The following is a 16,572-nucleotide window of genomic DNA, read 5'->3' as shown; positions in this document are numbered from 1 at the left end:
GTTTGTGTACCACTTTGTAATATTGCTGATGGAGAAAGATTCGAACATTGCTCTGACCTTTTTGCCATCGCTCTCCACAATCTGTAAGCTGCCTTCTGCGCTGATTTGTTCTGAGACATCCTCCATGGAGTAATTTACCATGTCTGAAAGGCCAGCCTGTCAGACAATAGGACAATTAAACAAAAAGCCTCTGTATCAAAATTAAACCCCGAGTCACCTTATTCAGCTGTCAGGACTGTTAACACAAAGCCAACAATCCAATTCTGCTGTGAATATTACTTGGGAAGACATGCGGAAACTTTCCTTATGGAATTATAATCTGCTGAGGCATCAGAAAAAAAAAATCACAGGTTTCCCCTGATCCAACTGGTAATTGGTTGTCCGAGTGCGACGTACCATTGGTCTGCTTTTATATTCACCTGAACAAGGAGAAACACAATTGGTCACGCCGGCCCTGGGCTAAGTGGAGTGGGTGGCAGGGGTTGGGGGACTGGGCAAGGGGGTTTCAATCAGACCTCCAGCTACCAATTGCCCCCGTCTGTACAGGACAGTTAAATAAATGCCCATCTGGCACTCACTGGATTGGGATATTGGGATTGGAGGAGAGATGAATCATAGAATCCCCACTGTGCAGAAGGAGGCCATTCAACCCATCGGATCCACACAGGCCACAATCCCACCCAGGCCCTATTCCCATAACCCCTCATATCTACCCTGCTGATTGCCCTAACACTAGGGTTAGTTTAGCATGGCCAATCAACCTGACATCTTCGGACTGTGGGAGGAAATCTGACCACCCAGAAGAAACGCGTGCAGGCGCAGGGAGAATGTGCAAACACCACACCAGACAGTGACCTGAGGCCAGAATCGAACCTGGCACCCTGGTGCTGTGAGGCAGCAGTACTAACCACTGTGCCACTGTGCTGCTGTGGGGATGAGGGCAGAATCACCTGAAGTAGGGAGTAATTATCCCCATGACATATAGGCCAGGCAGGGTAAGGATGGCAGATTTCCTCCCCTTGAGACAACATTTGTGACCCAGATGGCTTTTTAGGACAATAAATAATGGTTTTATTGTCGCCATTGCTAAGACTAACTTTACATTACATAAATTTTTTGATTGAATTTAAATTCCACCAGCTAGAGTAGCAGAATTTAAACCTACATCCCCAGAGCCTTAACCTGGGCTGGATGGCCTCCTTCTGCACTGCAGGATTCTATGATCCTAGATCTTTCTTTGTATAAGGAGACTAAAACTGCAGACAAGTCTCCAGGTGCAGAGTAAAATAAAACAAAATTTAACTAAAATAAGAGCAAAATACTGCAGATGCTGGAATCGGAGACAAAAACAGAAAATGCTGGAAAATCTCAGTAGGTCTGACAGCCTCCATGGAGAGAAAATAGAGCCAACATTTCGAGTCTGGATGACCCTTCATCAGAGATGACCCTCTGCAGAGAAGGGTCATGCCAACTTGAAACATGAGCTCTGTTTCTGGATGCTGTCAGACCTGCTGACATTTTCCAGCATTTTCTGATTTTGCCTCTGGATAATGGACCCGGTGATGTTGCCATTATGCCACCACCTAGATTGCGTTCAATGTTGTGGTTCATCACAGGGCAAGAAAGCACCTTCTGGTGATACCAATGAGGAGGGTGGTGTGGGGAGGGGGAAGGGAGTGGGTGAGTCGTTCTGGGGGCGAGAAAATTTGGTACATAGTGTTACATTAACAAAAATCTCAAACGCCTTCAGCTGCCCTTACCGTTGATTCTTCATTGAGGAGAAGCTGCCGGATTAGTGTAGCAATGGTGTAGTAGAGAACAAGGAGTACGATGGGGTTCAGAATGACGGGCCAATGCAGCCCACGGTGGGTCATCAGTTGCCATGGTTCCGACATATTAGTTTTGATCACGGCTGTCATTCCAAACAACCTGGTCCCAGAAAAAGAAGAAATTAAATGTGTGGTGCACTTACTAGACTCCTGTCAACAGATTCTCTTCAGGTTAACTTGCAGGTCGAGTTGGTCGTTAGGAAGGCGAATGCAATGTTAGCATTTCGAGAGGACTAGAACACAAAAGCACAGATATACTGCTAAGGCTTTATAAGGCTCTGGTCAGACCTCATTTAAAATGTTGCGAGCAATTTGTGGTCCTGTCTTTAAGGAAGGATGCGCTGGTCTTAGAGAGGATCCAGCGATGTTCACGAGAATGAGGGCACAGTCTCGAAGTTACAGAGATGATCTTTTAGAACTGAGATGAGGAGGAATTTCTTTAACCAGAGGGTGGTGAATCTATGGAATTCATTGCCACAAAAGGTTATGGAGGCCAGGTCATTGAGTGTGTTTAAGACAGAGATAGATAGGCTCTTGATTGGTAAATGGATCAAAGGTACTGGGAAAAAGCAAGAGAGTGGGGAACTTATCAGCCACAATTGAATGGCAGGGCAGACTTGAAATGGCCCAATTGTGCTCTGAAATCTTATGGACTTATGGTCTAAAACAGAATAAAGCCATTCAGTCCCTCAAACCTGTTCTCCCATTCAATGAGATCATAGAATCCCTACAGTGCAGAAAAGACCATTTGGCCCATTGCGTCAGCTCTGACTCTCTGACCCAGTATCTTGTTCAGTCCCTTTTCCCTGCCCTATCCCTATCATAGCTAGTTTATCTAAATTATACATCGTACATAGAAACATAGAAGAAATACTAAGGGTCAATTTAGCATGGCCAATCCAACTAACCTGCACATCTTTGGACTGTGGGAGGAAACTGGAGCACCCGGAGGAAACCCACACAGACACAGGGAGAATGTGCAAACTCAACACAGACAGTGACCCAAGGTTCAAATTGAACCCAGGTCCCTGGTGCTGTGAGGCAGAGGTGCTAACCACTGTGCCAGCGTTCTGCCCTATCATGATTAATTTCTAACTTAATTCTATTTAACCGCCTTTGACCTATGCAAACACGACAGCTCAGTGACTATCACTGTTTGCTGTGCAGATACATGAGTTTGGGCCAGTATCGGTGGGAGTTTGCGCATTCTCCCCATGCTTGCGTGGGTTTTTTCCAGGTGCTCTTGTTTCCTCCCACACCCCAAAGATGTGCTCTTAGGCTGATTGGTGTAACAAATTGTCCCTAAACTAGGCTCCCCTCAAATCTGGTTTCCAATGTGGAGTGCCATAAACGTAGACAAAGGTCATGGGTGGAAGAGGCACAGGCTCGTTGAGCCGAAGGGCCTGTTTCCCATGCTGTGTTGTTCTTTGTAATCTTTGTAAGCCCTTAGCTAGCAAAAGTGCACAATTTTGCATCTAAATCATTTTAATTAACATCCCAGAACACCTACAGCCTCCCAGGAAAAAGAGTGTCAGATTTCCACCAGTCTGGAGAGAGATTGAATAGAGTGGATCACCAGTCTGAATAGTGATTGAACAGTTTATCATGAATCTGGGCAGCAATTTAACAGAGTGGATCACCAGTCTGGGCAATATTTGACAAGGTGGATCACCAGTCTGGTCAATAATTTAACAGAGTGGATCACCAATCTGTGCAACATTTGACAGAGTGGATCACCAGTCTGGGCAACATTTGACACAGTGGATCACCAGTCTGGGCAACATTTGACACAGTGGATCACCAGTCTGGGCAACATTTGACACAGTGGATCACCAGTCTGGGCAACATTTGACACAGTGGATCACCAGTCTGGGCAATAGTTCATCAACTGGATCACCTACCCAGTGATCGTTCTACTGATCTCGAAATATAATCAGACGGGTTTACCAAGATGTAGGAATGCAAAATAGTGAAGATAAAATTTGATTTAGAACAAATGGCACCTTTGCCATTATCTCCATTTCCATTCCAGCTTCCACATTAATTGTTTAAACACCATTGGAACAATAGCTGTGACTTGGAATTCTCTGTGTACTGCTTTCTGTCCTCAATTTAATTAGTGCCATGGCCGATTGATTAACACCCTTTGTCTCAGTGTCTGACTTCTTGACTTGGCTATATTCAAAGATCAAAGAACCCTACAGTGCAGAAAAAGGCTCTTCAGCCCATCAAGTCTGCACCAACCACCATCCCACCCAGGCCCTACCCCCATATCCCTACATATTTTACCCACTAATCCACTCATCTCAGGGCACAAAGAGGCAATTTTAGCATGACCAATCAACCTAACCCGCACATCTTTGGACTGTGGAAGGAAACCAGAGCACCCGGAGGAAACCCACGCAGACATGAGGAGAATGTGCAAACTCCACAAAAACAGTGACCCGAGCCAGGAATCGAACCCAGGTCCCTGGAGCTGTGAAGTAGCAGCGTTAACCACTGTGCTACCGTGCTGTCCCATTCTCCAGTTAAATATCTGACTACCTTGAATTAGGTTCTTCTTCCAAGTTACGAAATGTAGGGTGGGATTCGCCCAAAAAAAAATCCAAGTGTCAAATTCCCATAAAAACGGGAGTTTCTCCTACTGTTTTTTCAGCGGGAGTTTCAAAATGAATCTTTCACACTCTGTGTACTGCAGTATGGACTAGCGCAAATATCATTAAAATCCAGTGGGTGGGGCTATTCCCGCTAGAGAGGTCGGTAGCATAGCGTTGAACGTGTGACTGCGCATGCGCTGATCTGTCAGAACGGAGATCGGCGCACTCGCCCTGAACTGCCTGCCTTCCGATCCTTGGCCAGCCCCATGACCCTGCAGTGCTGCTCCTGCGCACTACCCACCACCCCCCCATCCCCCATCACGCCATCACCCCACACCATGCTCCGATTGCTGACTCCCTGGACATGTTTCTTCAGAAGGAACTCTTCAGAAGTGCAGATAACAAAAATACAACAAAACTTACTCCAACTTATAAATCAAAGGAAGAGTTTAATAAAGAAACATCATTCCTCCAAACTTGGGACCTGACCACTCGAAGTTCTCTACAATGCTACATGATTCCTTATTTATAGTGAATCAGATGGTCAGCTGACTATTACATCATTCTGTAATTGGTTCCATGGTTTACTGGATCAGCTGACCCTTACATCTTGTTCCCATTGGTCACATTACAATCAATACAAAGTTGCCATTGGTTACACTCTAACAGTCTGGGCCAGCCTAGAACCCACTCCCACCACGCACCCAGTCCCTCCTGCCTTCATCCCCACCCCAACCCCAGCAGTCACAACCTCTCCCGGAAGCGCAGGCCCTCCTGGCAGGCCGACCACTGCCCCCCTCCCTCACCCCGATAGCCAGCCCCAGTCGCTGGCCTCCCTCCCTCTGTTACTGATCCCAGTGCAGAGTGGCAGCGGGGACCCCCAACCTCACCACTCCCTCCAGATGCCCTGTCCCTTGTGGCCCGGTCCCCTTGACACTGCCTGATGCCCAGTGAGCAGTGCCAAGGTGTCCCCTGGGCATTGCCACATTGCCCCTTGGGCAGTACCGGAGCCCAGGCTGGCATCGTGAAGCTGGCAATGCCCAGAGGTCTCTTACCCTCCAACCCCTTGGACAGCCTCATGGACCCCACCCCCCCACTTCAGCCCAGCAGGGTTGGTCCACCCGCTTCCTACTAGTGAAACGCTCTGGACAGGGGGAGGGGGAGTGGGTGGATGGGGGTGGTGTTGGAGGCTAGCAAGCCCGGAGACTTCAGTCCAGGGCCCGCTAATCACATTTAAATCCTCATCTACATCATTCATACAGCACTGCGCCAATTTTTGGTGGAGTTGATAATGATGGAAATGCGGCACCTGGAGACTCCTGGAGACCATGGCGCCTGGCGGGAAGCCCACTACTTGGCCCCCTGTTGAGTGTCCCGGCCCACTGCACTGCTAATGCTGGGAGAATCGCCCCCGTAGATTTTGGATACTGGGGATGGAGGAGGTAGGTTCACACAGTCACCCTGGTGACAGCAGGGTGGGGATTGACGGGGCTCTGTAATAGTATCAGCACCGATCCAGGTGCTTGTCAGTCAGGGTGGACTGCGGAAGTTTCCTAATACTCATCTTGGTGACAGTGGGGAGGGAGAAGGGATTGCAAAGAGGTCCCATCCTCATTCCAATGGTGGTGCCAATATCGACATTGTACCCCGAGGAAATGTTATCGTTCCACAAATTTACCTGAGTAAGATGGTCTGTCGGAGTGTCGGTGCAGATTTGATGAGCTGAACAGCTCCTTTGCCATTGTAGAGATTCTACGATACTACGATATATTCTCAAGTCAAAATGGTGACATCCTTTGAGAGGAACCTCCAGGTGGTGGTGTTTGCTGCCTTGTCCTTCTAGATGGTAGTGGTGATGGGTTTGGAAGGTTCTGCCTAAGGAATCTTGGTGAGTTGCTGCAGTGCATCTAGTAGATGGTACACTCTGCTGGTACTGTGTCTTGCTGGTGGAGGGAGAGAATATTTGTGGATGGAGTGCCGATCAAGTGGGGGCTGCATTGCGCTGGGCAGCATCAAGCTTCAAACATTTTGGAGCTGCACCCATTCAGGTAAGTAGAGAGCATTCCATCCCACTCCTCACACAATCCCTACAGTGAAGAAGGAGGCCATTCAGCCCATCAAGTTTGCATCAATTCTCCAAAAGAGTCTCTCACCCATACACACCCTCCTTTCCTATCCCCATAACCCCATGCACTTACCATGGCCAATCCACCTAACCTATATATTTTTGGACACTAAAGGGCAATAGATCATGGCCAATCCCCCTAACTTATACATCTTTGGACTCGGGATAAACTACCTCTCCTCATCCTCCTCAACCTGTCTGCAACCGTTGCTATGGTTGGCCAACCATTTTCCCCAAATGGCTTTTCTCCATCGTCCAGTTGGGTGGCACAATACTCCCTTTGTTCTAATCGTATCTATCTGGTTGCAGTCTCAGAATCTCCTACAGGTCTCTCCAGATTACACCACACCATTTCCTCTGGTGTTCCCCAAGGATCTACCTTTAGATTCCTTCTATTTCTTCCCTACATGCTGTCACTGGCGACATCCTCTCCAAACAGTCATGCGTTCCACAGATGTTCCACAGCTCTACCTCAAAATCTCATTCCCCATGCTTCAATAGACCTCTGTCCTGACACCTTTGTGTTGGATTTAGTTTGACAGCTCTCCCACAAAACATCATGGTGTATTTTACTATGCTAATTATTGTTAGCCCAATAGTACAGCATTGACAGAGTGCTGCACGGTTGGCAATGCGATCTCTCAGATAAGCCGTTAAATTGAGGCCTCAATTTCCCTCAGAAGGATCTTTCCCCCTCAACCAACATCACTGGCATCAGTTCTTCGGCTGCCCACTGTAGAGTCGAGGAGACTGAGTCAACTTCTCCCAGAATCCTCTTTGCCACCTCTGTTTGTGGGATCTTGCTTGGGTGCAGTTGGTGGCTAAATCCCTTTACATTACACCATTGACAGTGACATTACTAGATCCAAAAAGGTTATGAAAAATGGGGAGAAAACCACCTTAAACCAAGCACAAAGTGGGTAAAATGGAGAGCTTCGTATATTCGCCCATCAGACACACCAACACCCACAAAGATTTCACAGTCACGCTTCACAATATTCAAACTTCAAACACTGGAAGTTTTGAAGTATAAGGAGAGGTTGGATAGGCTGGGACTATTTCCCTGGAACATAGGAGGATGAGGGATGACCTTATAGAGGTTTATAAAATCATGAGAGGCATAGATAAAGTGAATAGCCAAAGTCTTTTCCCCAAGGTCAGGGTGTCCAAAATTAGAGGGTGTGGGTTTAAAGTGAGAGGGAAAGATTTAAAAGGGACCTGAGGGGCAACTTTTTCACACAGAGGGTGGTGCGTATAAGGAATGAGCTGCCAAAAGAGGTGGTAGAAGCAGGTACAATTACAACATTTAGGAGATATTTGGACAGGTACATGAGTGGGAAAGTTTAGAGGGATATGGGCCAAACACAGGCAATTGGACTTGTTCGGTTTAGGAAACTTGTTCGGCATGGACAAGTTGGGCTAAAGGATCTATTTCCATGCTGTATATCTCTACGACTCTAGCACAGAATCTTCAAAATTCATAAGCAATTTAGGAGGTCTATTTTAAATCAAAATATAGGCCATTTTGGACCATAAGATATAAGGTCACCATTTGGCCCATCAAGTCTGCTCTATCATTTAATCATAGCTGATATGTTTCTCAATCCATTTTCCCTGTAACCCTAGATCCCCTTATATAGAATACATACAGTGCAGAAGGAAGCCATTCAGCCCATCGAGTCTGCACCAACCACAATCCAACCCAGGTCCTATTCCCGTAACCCCACATATTCACCCTGCTAATCCACTTGACATTAAGGGGCAATTTAGCATGGCCAATCAACCTAACCTGCACATCTTTGGACTGCGGGAGGAAACAGGAGCACCTGCAGGAAACCCATGCAGACAGGGGGAGAACGTGCAAACTCTACACACAGTGACCTGAAACTGGAATTGAACCCAGGTCTTTGGCACTGTGAGGCAGCAGTACTGCGCTAACCTGCCATACCAATCAAGAATCATTTTCTGGTTAAGTTTTCTTATCATAAGAAGCAATTATGGTAAAGTTTCACTCCAAACATTAGAGCCCTACCTCATCTGAATTGTGTCAGGTGGAAGTTGCCCCTGAATGAGGGGTAATTGGTAGAGGTAGATCACAGCCAGGTGTCCTCCACTGAAGAAGACCATCAAAAGACACAAACGTTTGAAGAAGAACAAGCTGAAAATGCGACCACAGGCCCACCAGGAGCATAACCCCAGGAACAGGAAGAAGTAGACTGCAGAGGTGATAGATGGGTGCACAATACCTGGAGAACAGAGTCCATCACACATCTGGTACAAACCAGGAGACTGCATGCAAACATATCATTTCAAACAGCATGGCCAAACAACATTATGAAACAGTATCTGGTCATTTTCTTACTGGAGCATAAAACCACAGGAGTATTGCTGCGGTTGTATTGGGTGCTGATGAGACTGCATCTGGAGCATTGTGTGCAGTTTTGATCTCCTCCTTATTTGAGAGAGGATGTGGTGGTATTGGAGGCAGTTCAGAGTACACTCACCAAACTGATTCTGGGGATGAAAGGATTGATGTATGAGGGGAGATTAAACAGTTTAGCTGAAATTTTACCATCCTGCTTACCACGGAAATTACAGCAGGTGAGGAGCGCAGCATGGAAAGGTCTGTTGACACTGGGCGGGATTTTACTGTTTCGGGGTGAGTGAGGCTGTAAAATCCCACCCTTTGGGTTTATATTTGCTGGAGTTTAGGAGGATGAGAAGGTATCTGATCAAGGGATTGATAGAGTAAACGTAGACCAAACATTTCCTCTTCTGGGGCAATCTAGAACAAGAGGTCACAGGTACAGGTTGAGAGGCGGTAGTTTTAAATCTGAGATGTGGAGGAACTACTTCTCGCAGAAGGTGGTGAATTTATGGAACTCGCTGCCCCATAGTGAGGTGGCGTCTGAATCATTAAATAGTTTCAAGAAGGAGATAGATATATTTCTAATTAAAAACGGGTAAAGGGGATATGGGAAACAGGTGGGAAGGTAGATTTGAGACCAGGGAGAGATTAGCCACTATCTGATTGAGTGTCAGAGGAGGTTCAAAGGGCTGAATTGCCTACTTCCACTCCTAATTCCAATAGTCCGATGGAGGAACCTTGCTTTGTATAAATTAGTTACTGTGCTCCCTACATTATAGCAGTAAATATAATTTATAAATGCTTTGGGAATCTTGCAGACCCCACCCACATGAACAAGGTAGCAGAACCTACTATTAAACAAATTATTTCTCTCATTACAACCCATTTCTGGTCCATTTTGTTCTTGTGGTTCCTTCTCTTCTATTTTTCTTGCAGTTGGCACTTCAGGCGACATTGTTTTCAGAGAGGCGGCACCAACCCCTGTCCTTCAGTCTAGGGCAAGCCCACCCCCACACAGCGAGGAAGTTCTGAACTGATTTGATACAAATATCAAGCTGGTGATCAGTTCAGACTGGACTTCGTTGGCAAACAAGTCTTGCCTCTGAGAGCTGTCGGCCAATCAAATGGCCAGTAATCCTCTACGCCAAACAGTGCCACTGGTTGGGAGGTGAGGAGCCACGGAGTTGGATTCGAAGGCCAGTGGGGACTTTTGCTGGGGCCATTCTGTCAGCCATCAGAACGGGGGAGGGGTGATGAATAACGTTCAGAAGGGCAAGGTGATAGAGAGCGCGAAAAAGTGGGACCCCTCCCCCCTCAACCGGCAACAAGGCCAGTGGGGATTAACTCATCCTGCAATCTGTCTACCCACTGGTACTGCAAATATCTGCAGAGGTGGGTAGGGGAACTGGATACCAGAGGGCACAGGTTTAAGATGAGAGGGGAAAGATTTAAACGGGACCAGAGGGGGAACTTCTTCACACAAAGGGTGGAGTGTATATGGAATGAGCTGCCAGAGAAAGTGGTTGAGGAAGGTACAATAGCAACATTTAAAAAGCATTTGGATAAGTACATGGATTGGAAAGGATTAGAGGGATATGGGCTTAATGCAGGCATTTGGGACTAACTGGGAGGGCACATGGTCGGTATGAACCAGTAGGGTTGAAGGGCCTGTTTCCGTGCTGTTTGCTCTCTGACTCTATAACTCCCTGAGGTGGTGGACACATCACTGCTGCCATTGCCCCCTGTTTCATGCCCCATCCATGGGCTTGGGGAGAGGAAAGTTTGTGTAGGGGTGTGTGGAGGTTGTAAAATTCCACTCTGAGCTGTCCCAGTCAATCTGCCAGTTATTCCAAATATATTTTGGCTCCGCCTTTCCTGGTACCGATTAGTTATCCAGTGAGGAATAGTTGAGGTGTTTGGAAGGTGAGGACTAAACAAATGATAGGTGAGGGTGAATCAGTCTATCTAAGGGCTGCCCTGTGTGCCTAGAACAGTATATTTACATTTCACGTGACAAAATAAATTGGGAAGCAGCGGTAGAGTGATGTTGTTTTTGGACTAGTAATTCAGAGATCCAAGATAGTGCTGTGGTTCAAATCCCACCACAGCAGATGGTGAGAAATGAATTTGATATCTGGAATAAAAGTCTAATGATGATCACAAAACCATTGTCGATTCTTGTAAAAACCCATGGTTCACTAATGTCCTTCAGGGAAGGAAATCTGTGGTCAGCACCTGGTCTGGCCTACTTGTGAATCCAAACCCACAGCAATGTGGTTGACTCTTAAAATGCCCTCAGGGATGGGCAATAAATGCTGGCCCAGCCAGTGACACCCACGTCAGAGGTACTCTCTCTTGGGTGGGATGTGAAACAAAGGCCCAGCTTTGTCTTCTTGATGGGTGTAAATGAACCCATGGCATTATTTTGAAGGATGGGTGAGTTGTTTCCCCATGCCACTGCACCCCTCTTTGTGTGGGGGAGGGGGGAGGTGGGGGCTGATGCTGTGAACGCATTTACAACAGTGAGCAGACTTCAAAAATGTTTCGCCGTAAGATTCATCAATGGTGCAGCACTTTGAGACACCCTGAGGTTGAGGAAGATACGCCTTTAATGATTAGCAGCACAACCTAAGGGAGATACTTCAAGTGATCCAGCCTCACTTCAGCCTGGTTCAAAATTACACAACGGCTCACCCAGAAGGAAAACACCAGTAAAATGGGGAAATAAGAACTGGTCTGAACTGGTCTTTTATACTTTAAAATGGAACACCATTAAAACAGGGAAAATAAGAATACTGGTCCGAATTGGTCTTGTATACTTTAAAACAGAACCCCAGTAAAACGGGGAAGGAAGAATACTGGTCTGAATTGTATTTTAATCTTGGGTCTGACATTCTCAAACTTTCTAGCCATGTTTAGCTGTTGACCTGTGCTTAAAATTAATAACTGACCCTACACAGTGTTTGCACAATCCTGTATGAGCAATTGTTGCCTTTATATCATTATAGCACACACACAACCAAAGATATTGCATAAATACAAGCCTTTCTTTTGGATAACCATTTAAATATATACAGGTATATATTTCAGAAGCACGTGTGTTTTCAATAAGTGACAAATTCAGACCTGCGAATCCGAGTAGAATAGTCACCACAACTTTCCCGGCTGTCATTATCAGAAGTCCAACAATGTCCTTCATCGCTGCCATGAGGAGGGCTAATTTCTGAGTGAGGCTAGCCTTATTTTTGGCTTTTTCTTTTCCCAGTATCTCTTCGTCCTCTTCCTCAGGGTCCGTCTCAGAGTCGGTCTCTGCTTCGGAATCTGTTCCTTCCATCTCCTCCTGAGGAGCACAGAAGGTCAAAGTTCAATGTGTTGGGGTAAGGGGTGGTGGACTGGGGGGGAGGGGGTGGCGCAAACACATGCGTGATCATGTACAAGCTCGACTTCTCCAAACTAATTGCACAGATCAAAAGGTAATGCAGCAAGGTCAATGAAATGTAGGACCATGGGGGAGACCGTGCCCACCCTGCTGCAAGTGAAAACAGAGAATTTGCCATTCCAGCCAAAACTTCATTAGGATCCCAGCCGCGAGCAAGGATGGGGGTTCGCACCCATTATCTCAAAAGAGTTGGAAAACAAAACATGTGGGAGCGATGTTTCGGTTGCACGGAGCCTCAGACACCTCCCAATTTCCGAATCATCTTCAGTGGGGCAGCATAGTGGGGCAGCATAGGGTCCCTGGTGCTGTGAGGCAGCACCAGGGACCCTGCTTGGGTCACTGTCTGCGTGGACTCTGCACATTCCCCCCATGTCTGCATGGGTTTCCTCCGGATGCTCCAGTTTCCTCCCACTGTCCAAAAGACATGCTGGTTAGGTGCATTGGCCATGCTAAATTCTCCCTCAGTGTACACGAACAGGCGCCAGAGTGTGGTGATTAGGGGATTTTCACAGTAACTTCATTGCAGTGTTAATGTAAGCCTACTTGTGACACTAATAAATAAACTTTAAACTAATAAATAATCTTTAAACTTTAGTTCTCCAGATTTTTAACTAACTTGATGGAGGATTTCTTCTTTTCATAGAACATAGAACATAGAACATAGAACATAGAACATTACAGCGCAGAACAGGCCCTTCGGCCCACGATGTTGCGCCGACCAGTTACAAAAACAATGACCCACTAGCCTATACCAATCCCTTTTCGTCCATAAACCTATCCAGAGATCTCTTAAACGCCCCCAAACTAGACGCATCTACAACTGCAGCAGGCAGGGCATTCCAATCCCTCACCACCCGCTGGGTAAAGAACCTACCCCTGACATCCGTCCTGTAGCTACCCCCCCTTAATTTAAAGTCATGCCCCCTCGTGCTAGCTTTCTCCATCCGAGGAAAAAGGCTATCACTATCCACCCTATCTAAACCCCTAATCATCTTATATGTTTCAATAAGATCCCCTCTTAGCCGCCTTCTTCCCAACGAAAACAACCCTAGATCCCTCAGTCTCTCCTCATAGGACCTCCCCACCATACCAGGCAACATCCTAGTAAACCTCCTCTGCACCCTCTCCAACGCCTCCACATCCTTCTTGTAATGCGGGGACCAGAACTGCACACAGTACTCCAAGTGCGGCCGCACTAGAGTAGTGTACAGTTGCAACATTACACTGCGACTCCTAAATTCAATCCCCCTACCAATAAACGCCAAGACACCGTACGCCTTCTTGACAACCTTATCTACTTGATTCCCAACTTTCAGGGATCTATGTACACACACACCTAGATCCCTCTGTTCATCCACACTATTCAAAGTCCTCCCGTTAGCCCTATACTCGACACATCTGTTGCTCCTACCAAAGTGAATTACCTCACACTTCTCCGCATTAAATTCCATCCGCCACCTCTCGGCCCAGCTCTGCAACCTATCTAAGTCTCCCTGCAGACTATGACACCCTTCCTCACAATCTACCACACCTCCAACTTTGGTGTCATCAGCAAATTTACTAATCCACCCAACTATACCCTCATCCAGATCATTAATAAAAATTACAAACAACAGTGGCCCCAAAACAGATCCCTGAGGCACACCACTCGTAACTGCACTCCATGATGAATATTTACCATCCACCACCACCCTCTGTCTCCTATCTGATAGCCAATTCCTGATCCAACTTCCTAGATTACCCACAATCCCATACATCTGCATTTTCTGCAGAAGCCTACCATGGTGAACCTTATCGAACGCCTTACTAAAATCCATGTATACCACGTCAACTGCCTTACCCCCATCCACCTCTTTGGTCACCTTCTCAAAAAACTCAATAAGGTTAGTAAGGCACGACCTACCTGCTACAAAACCATGCTGACTATTTCTAATCAATTCATTACACTCTAAATAACTATAAATCCTATCCCTAATAATTTTTTCTAAAACCTTGCCCACAACAGAAGTAAGACTCACCGGTCTATAATTCCCGGCAAAGTCTCTGTTCCCCTTCTTAAACAATGGGACAACATTCGCTATCCTCCAATCCTCCGGGACTACACCAGAGACCAATGACGACCTGAAGATCTGAGCCAGAGGCTCTGCAATCACCTCTCTAGCCTCCCAGAGAATCCTAGGGTAGATCCCATCCGGACCAGGGGACTTATCTATTTTCAGCCCCTCAAGAATTTCCAGCACATCCTCTTTATCAACCGTAATACTTTCTATTTTACACCCCTGCGACCCAATGTCCTCCTCAGCTATATTCATGTCCCCCTGCGTGAACACCGAAGAGAAATATTGGTTCAATACTTCTCCAATCTCCTCCGGTTCCACACACAACTTCCCCTTGCTGTCTGTAACTGGCCCTAATCTTGCCCTGACCAACCTTCTGTTCTTGACATACTTATAGAACGCCTTAGGATTCTCCTTAATCCTATCAGCCAAAGTCTTCTCATGTCCTCTTTTAGCCCTTCTCAACTCACTCTTCAACTCCCTCCTAGCCAATCTAAAGCTTTCTAGTGCACTATCTGAGCCCTCCAATCTCATCCGAACATAAGCCTCCTTTTTCTTTTTAACCATCGACTCAACTCTTTTAGTGCACCACGGTTCCCTAGATCTACCAAATCCACCATGCCTGACAGGGACATACCTATCAAGGACTCGCAGTAGCTGCTCCTTGAAAAAATTCCACATTTCAGATGTTCCCAGTCCCTGCAATCCCCTAATCCAATCCATGCTTCCTAATTCACTCCTGATAGCCTCATAATCGCCCTTACCCCAGCTAAAATTGCTGACCCGAGGTTCACGCCTATCTCTTCCCATCACTAAGGTGAACGTAACCGAATTGTGGTCACTATCACCAAAATGCACACCAACTTCCAAGTCTAGCACCTGGTCTGGCTCATTTCCCAGCACCAAATCCAATATAGCCTCACCTCTAGTTGGCCTGTCTACATACTGAGACAAAAAACCTTCCTGCACGCTTTGTACAAACACTGACCCCTCTAGCGAGCTAGAACTATAGCAACTCCAATCAATATTCGTAAAGTTAAAGTCCCCCATAACAATTACCCTATTACTTTCACTCCTAACCAGGATTGTCTCCGCAATCCTTTCCTCAACCTCTCTAGAACTTTTAGGAGGTCTATAAAAGACTCCCAACAGGGTGACCTCTCCTCTCCTATTTCTAATCTCCGCCCATACTACCTCAACTGACAAGTCCTCATCAAACTTTCTCTCCGACACTGTGATACAGTCCTTGACTAGCAATGCTACCCCACCCCCCCTTCTACCTTCTTCTCTACTCCGACTAAAGCATTTGTACCCCGGAACCTGCAACATCCATTCCTGACCCTGCTCTATCCAAGTCTCAGAAATGGCCACAACATCAAAGTCCCAGGTACTGATCCACGCTGCAAGTTCATCCACTTTATTGCGAATACTCCTCGCATTAAAGTACACGCATTTCAAACCCTGCTCCGCCCCACCCCCACTATGCCGTGCCTTGCATTCCCCAACTATGCCCCCCTCACTTTCACCCCCTTTCCTCACTATCCCTCCCCCCCTCCGAATCAGTTTAAACCTTCCTGCATCGCTTTTGCAAATTTACCCCCCAGGATATTGATTCCCCTCTGGTTCAGGTGTAGACCATCCCTCTTATAGAGGTCCCACCTTCCCCAGAATGAGCCCCAATTGCTCAAGTACCTGAACCCCTCCCTCCTGCACCATCCCCTCAGCCACGAGTTCAAACTTTCCCTCTCCCTATTCCTCTCTAATCTATCCCGTGGCACAGGCAAGAGTCCAGATATAACTACCCTTTCTGACTTCGCCTTGAGTTTCCATCCCAACTCCATAAATCTTTGCTTAATATCCCCTTCCCTTAATCTCCCTATGTCATGTGTCCCCACATGAACTATAACTTGGGGTTGATCTCCCTCTCCCCTAAGAGTCCTGAATACTCTGTCCGATACATCCTGGACCCCAGCCCCTGGTAGGCAACACACCAGCCCAGAGTCCCTACCCTTACCTCCAACTCTCCTATCCGTCCCCATAACCGTGGAGTCCCCAATCACGAGGCCCAATCTCTTACCCCTAACCACCTGAGGCTTGCCAATAGGCTCACCCCCAGAGACCTGCTCCCTTTGGCTATCCCCAGTTGATTTCTCCTCA

At 46.8% G+C, this 16,572-nt stretch overlaps 1 protein-coding gene across 1 annotated transcript in view; it reads right to left on the bottom strand.

Moving 5' to 3' along the window:
- The window catches only part of LOC145353693 (piezo-type mechanosensitive ion channel component 2), a 176,616-nt gene that overhangs the window by 144,950 nt on the left and 15,094 nt on the right, over positions 1-16,572 (bottom strand). Inside the window, exons 5-8 of the mRNA XM_080204463.1 lie at positions 12,046-12,259; positions 8,584-8,797; positions 1,761-1,929; positions 58-156 (exon numbers count right to left, since the gene is read on the bottom strand). Coding sequence (XP_080060589.1) covers positions 58-156; positions 1,761-1,929; positions 8,584-8,797; positions 12,046-12,259 — 696 coding nt within the window. The remainder of the gene's footprint in view (positions 1-57; positions 157-1,760; positions 1,930-8,583; positions 8,798-12,045; positions 12,260-16,572) is intronic.

This window comes from Carcharhinus amblyrhynchos, chromosome 16, assembly GCF_965287045.1.
Source record: "Carcharhinus amblyrhynchos chromosome 16, sCarAmb.v2.hapA, whole genome shotgun sequence".
Lineage (NCBI taxonomy): Eukaryota > Metazoa > Chordata > Chondrichthyes > Carcharhiniformes > Carcharhinidae > Carcharhinus > Carcharhinus amblyrhynchos.
The sequence above is the reverse complement of the archived record's forward strand: the minus strand, read 5'-3'. Positions and strand labels throughout refer to the sequence as shown.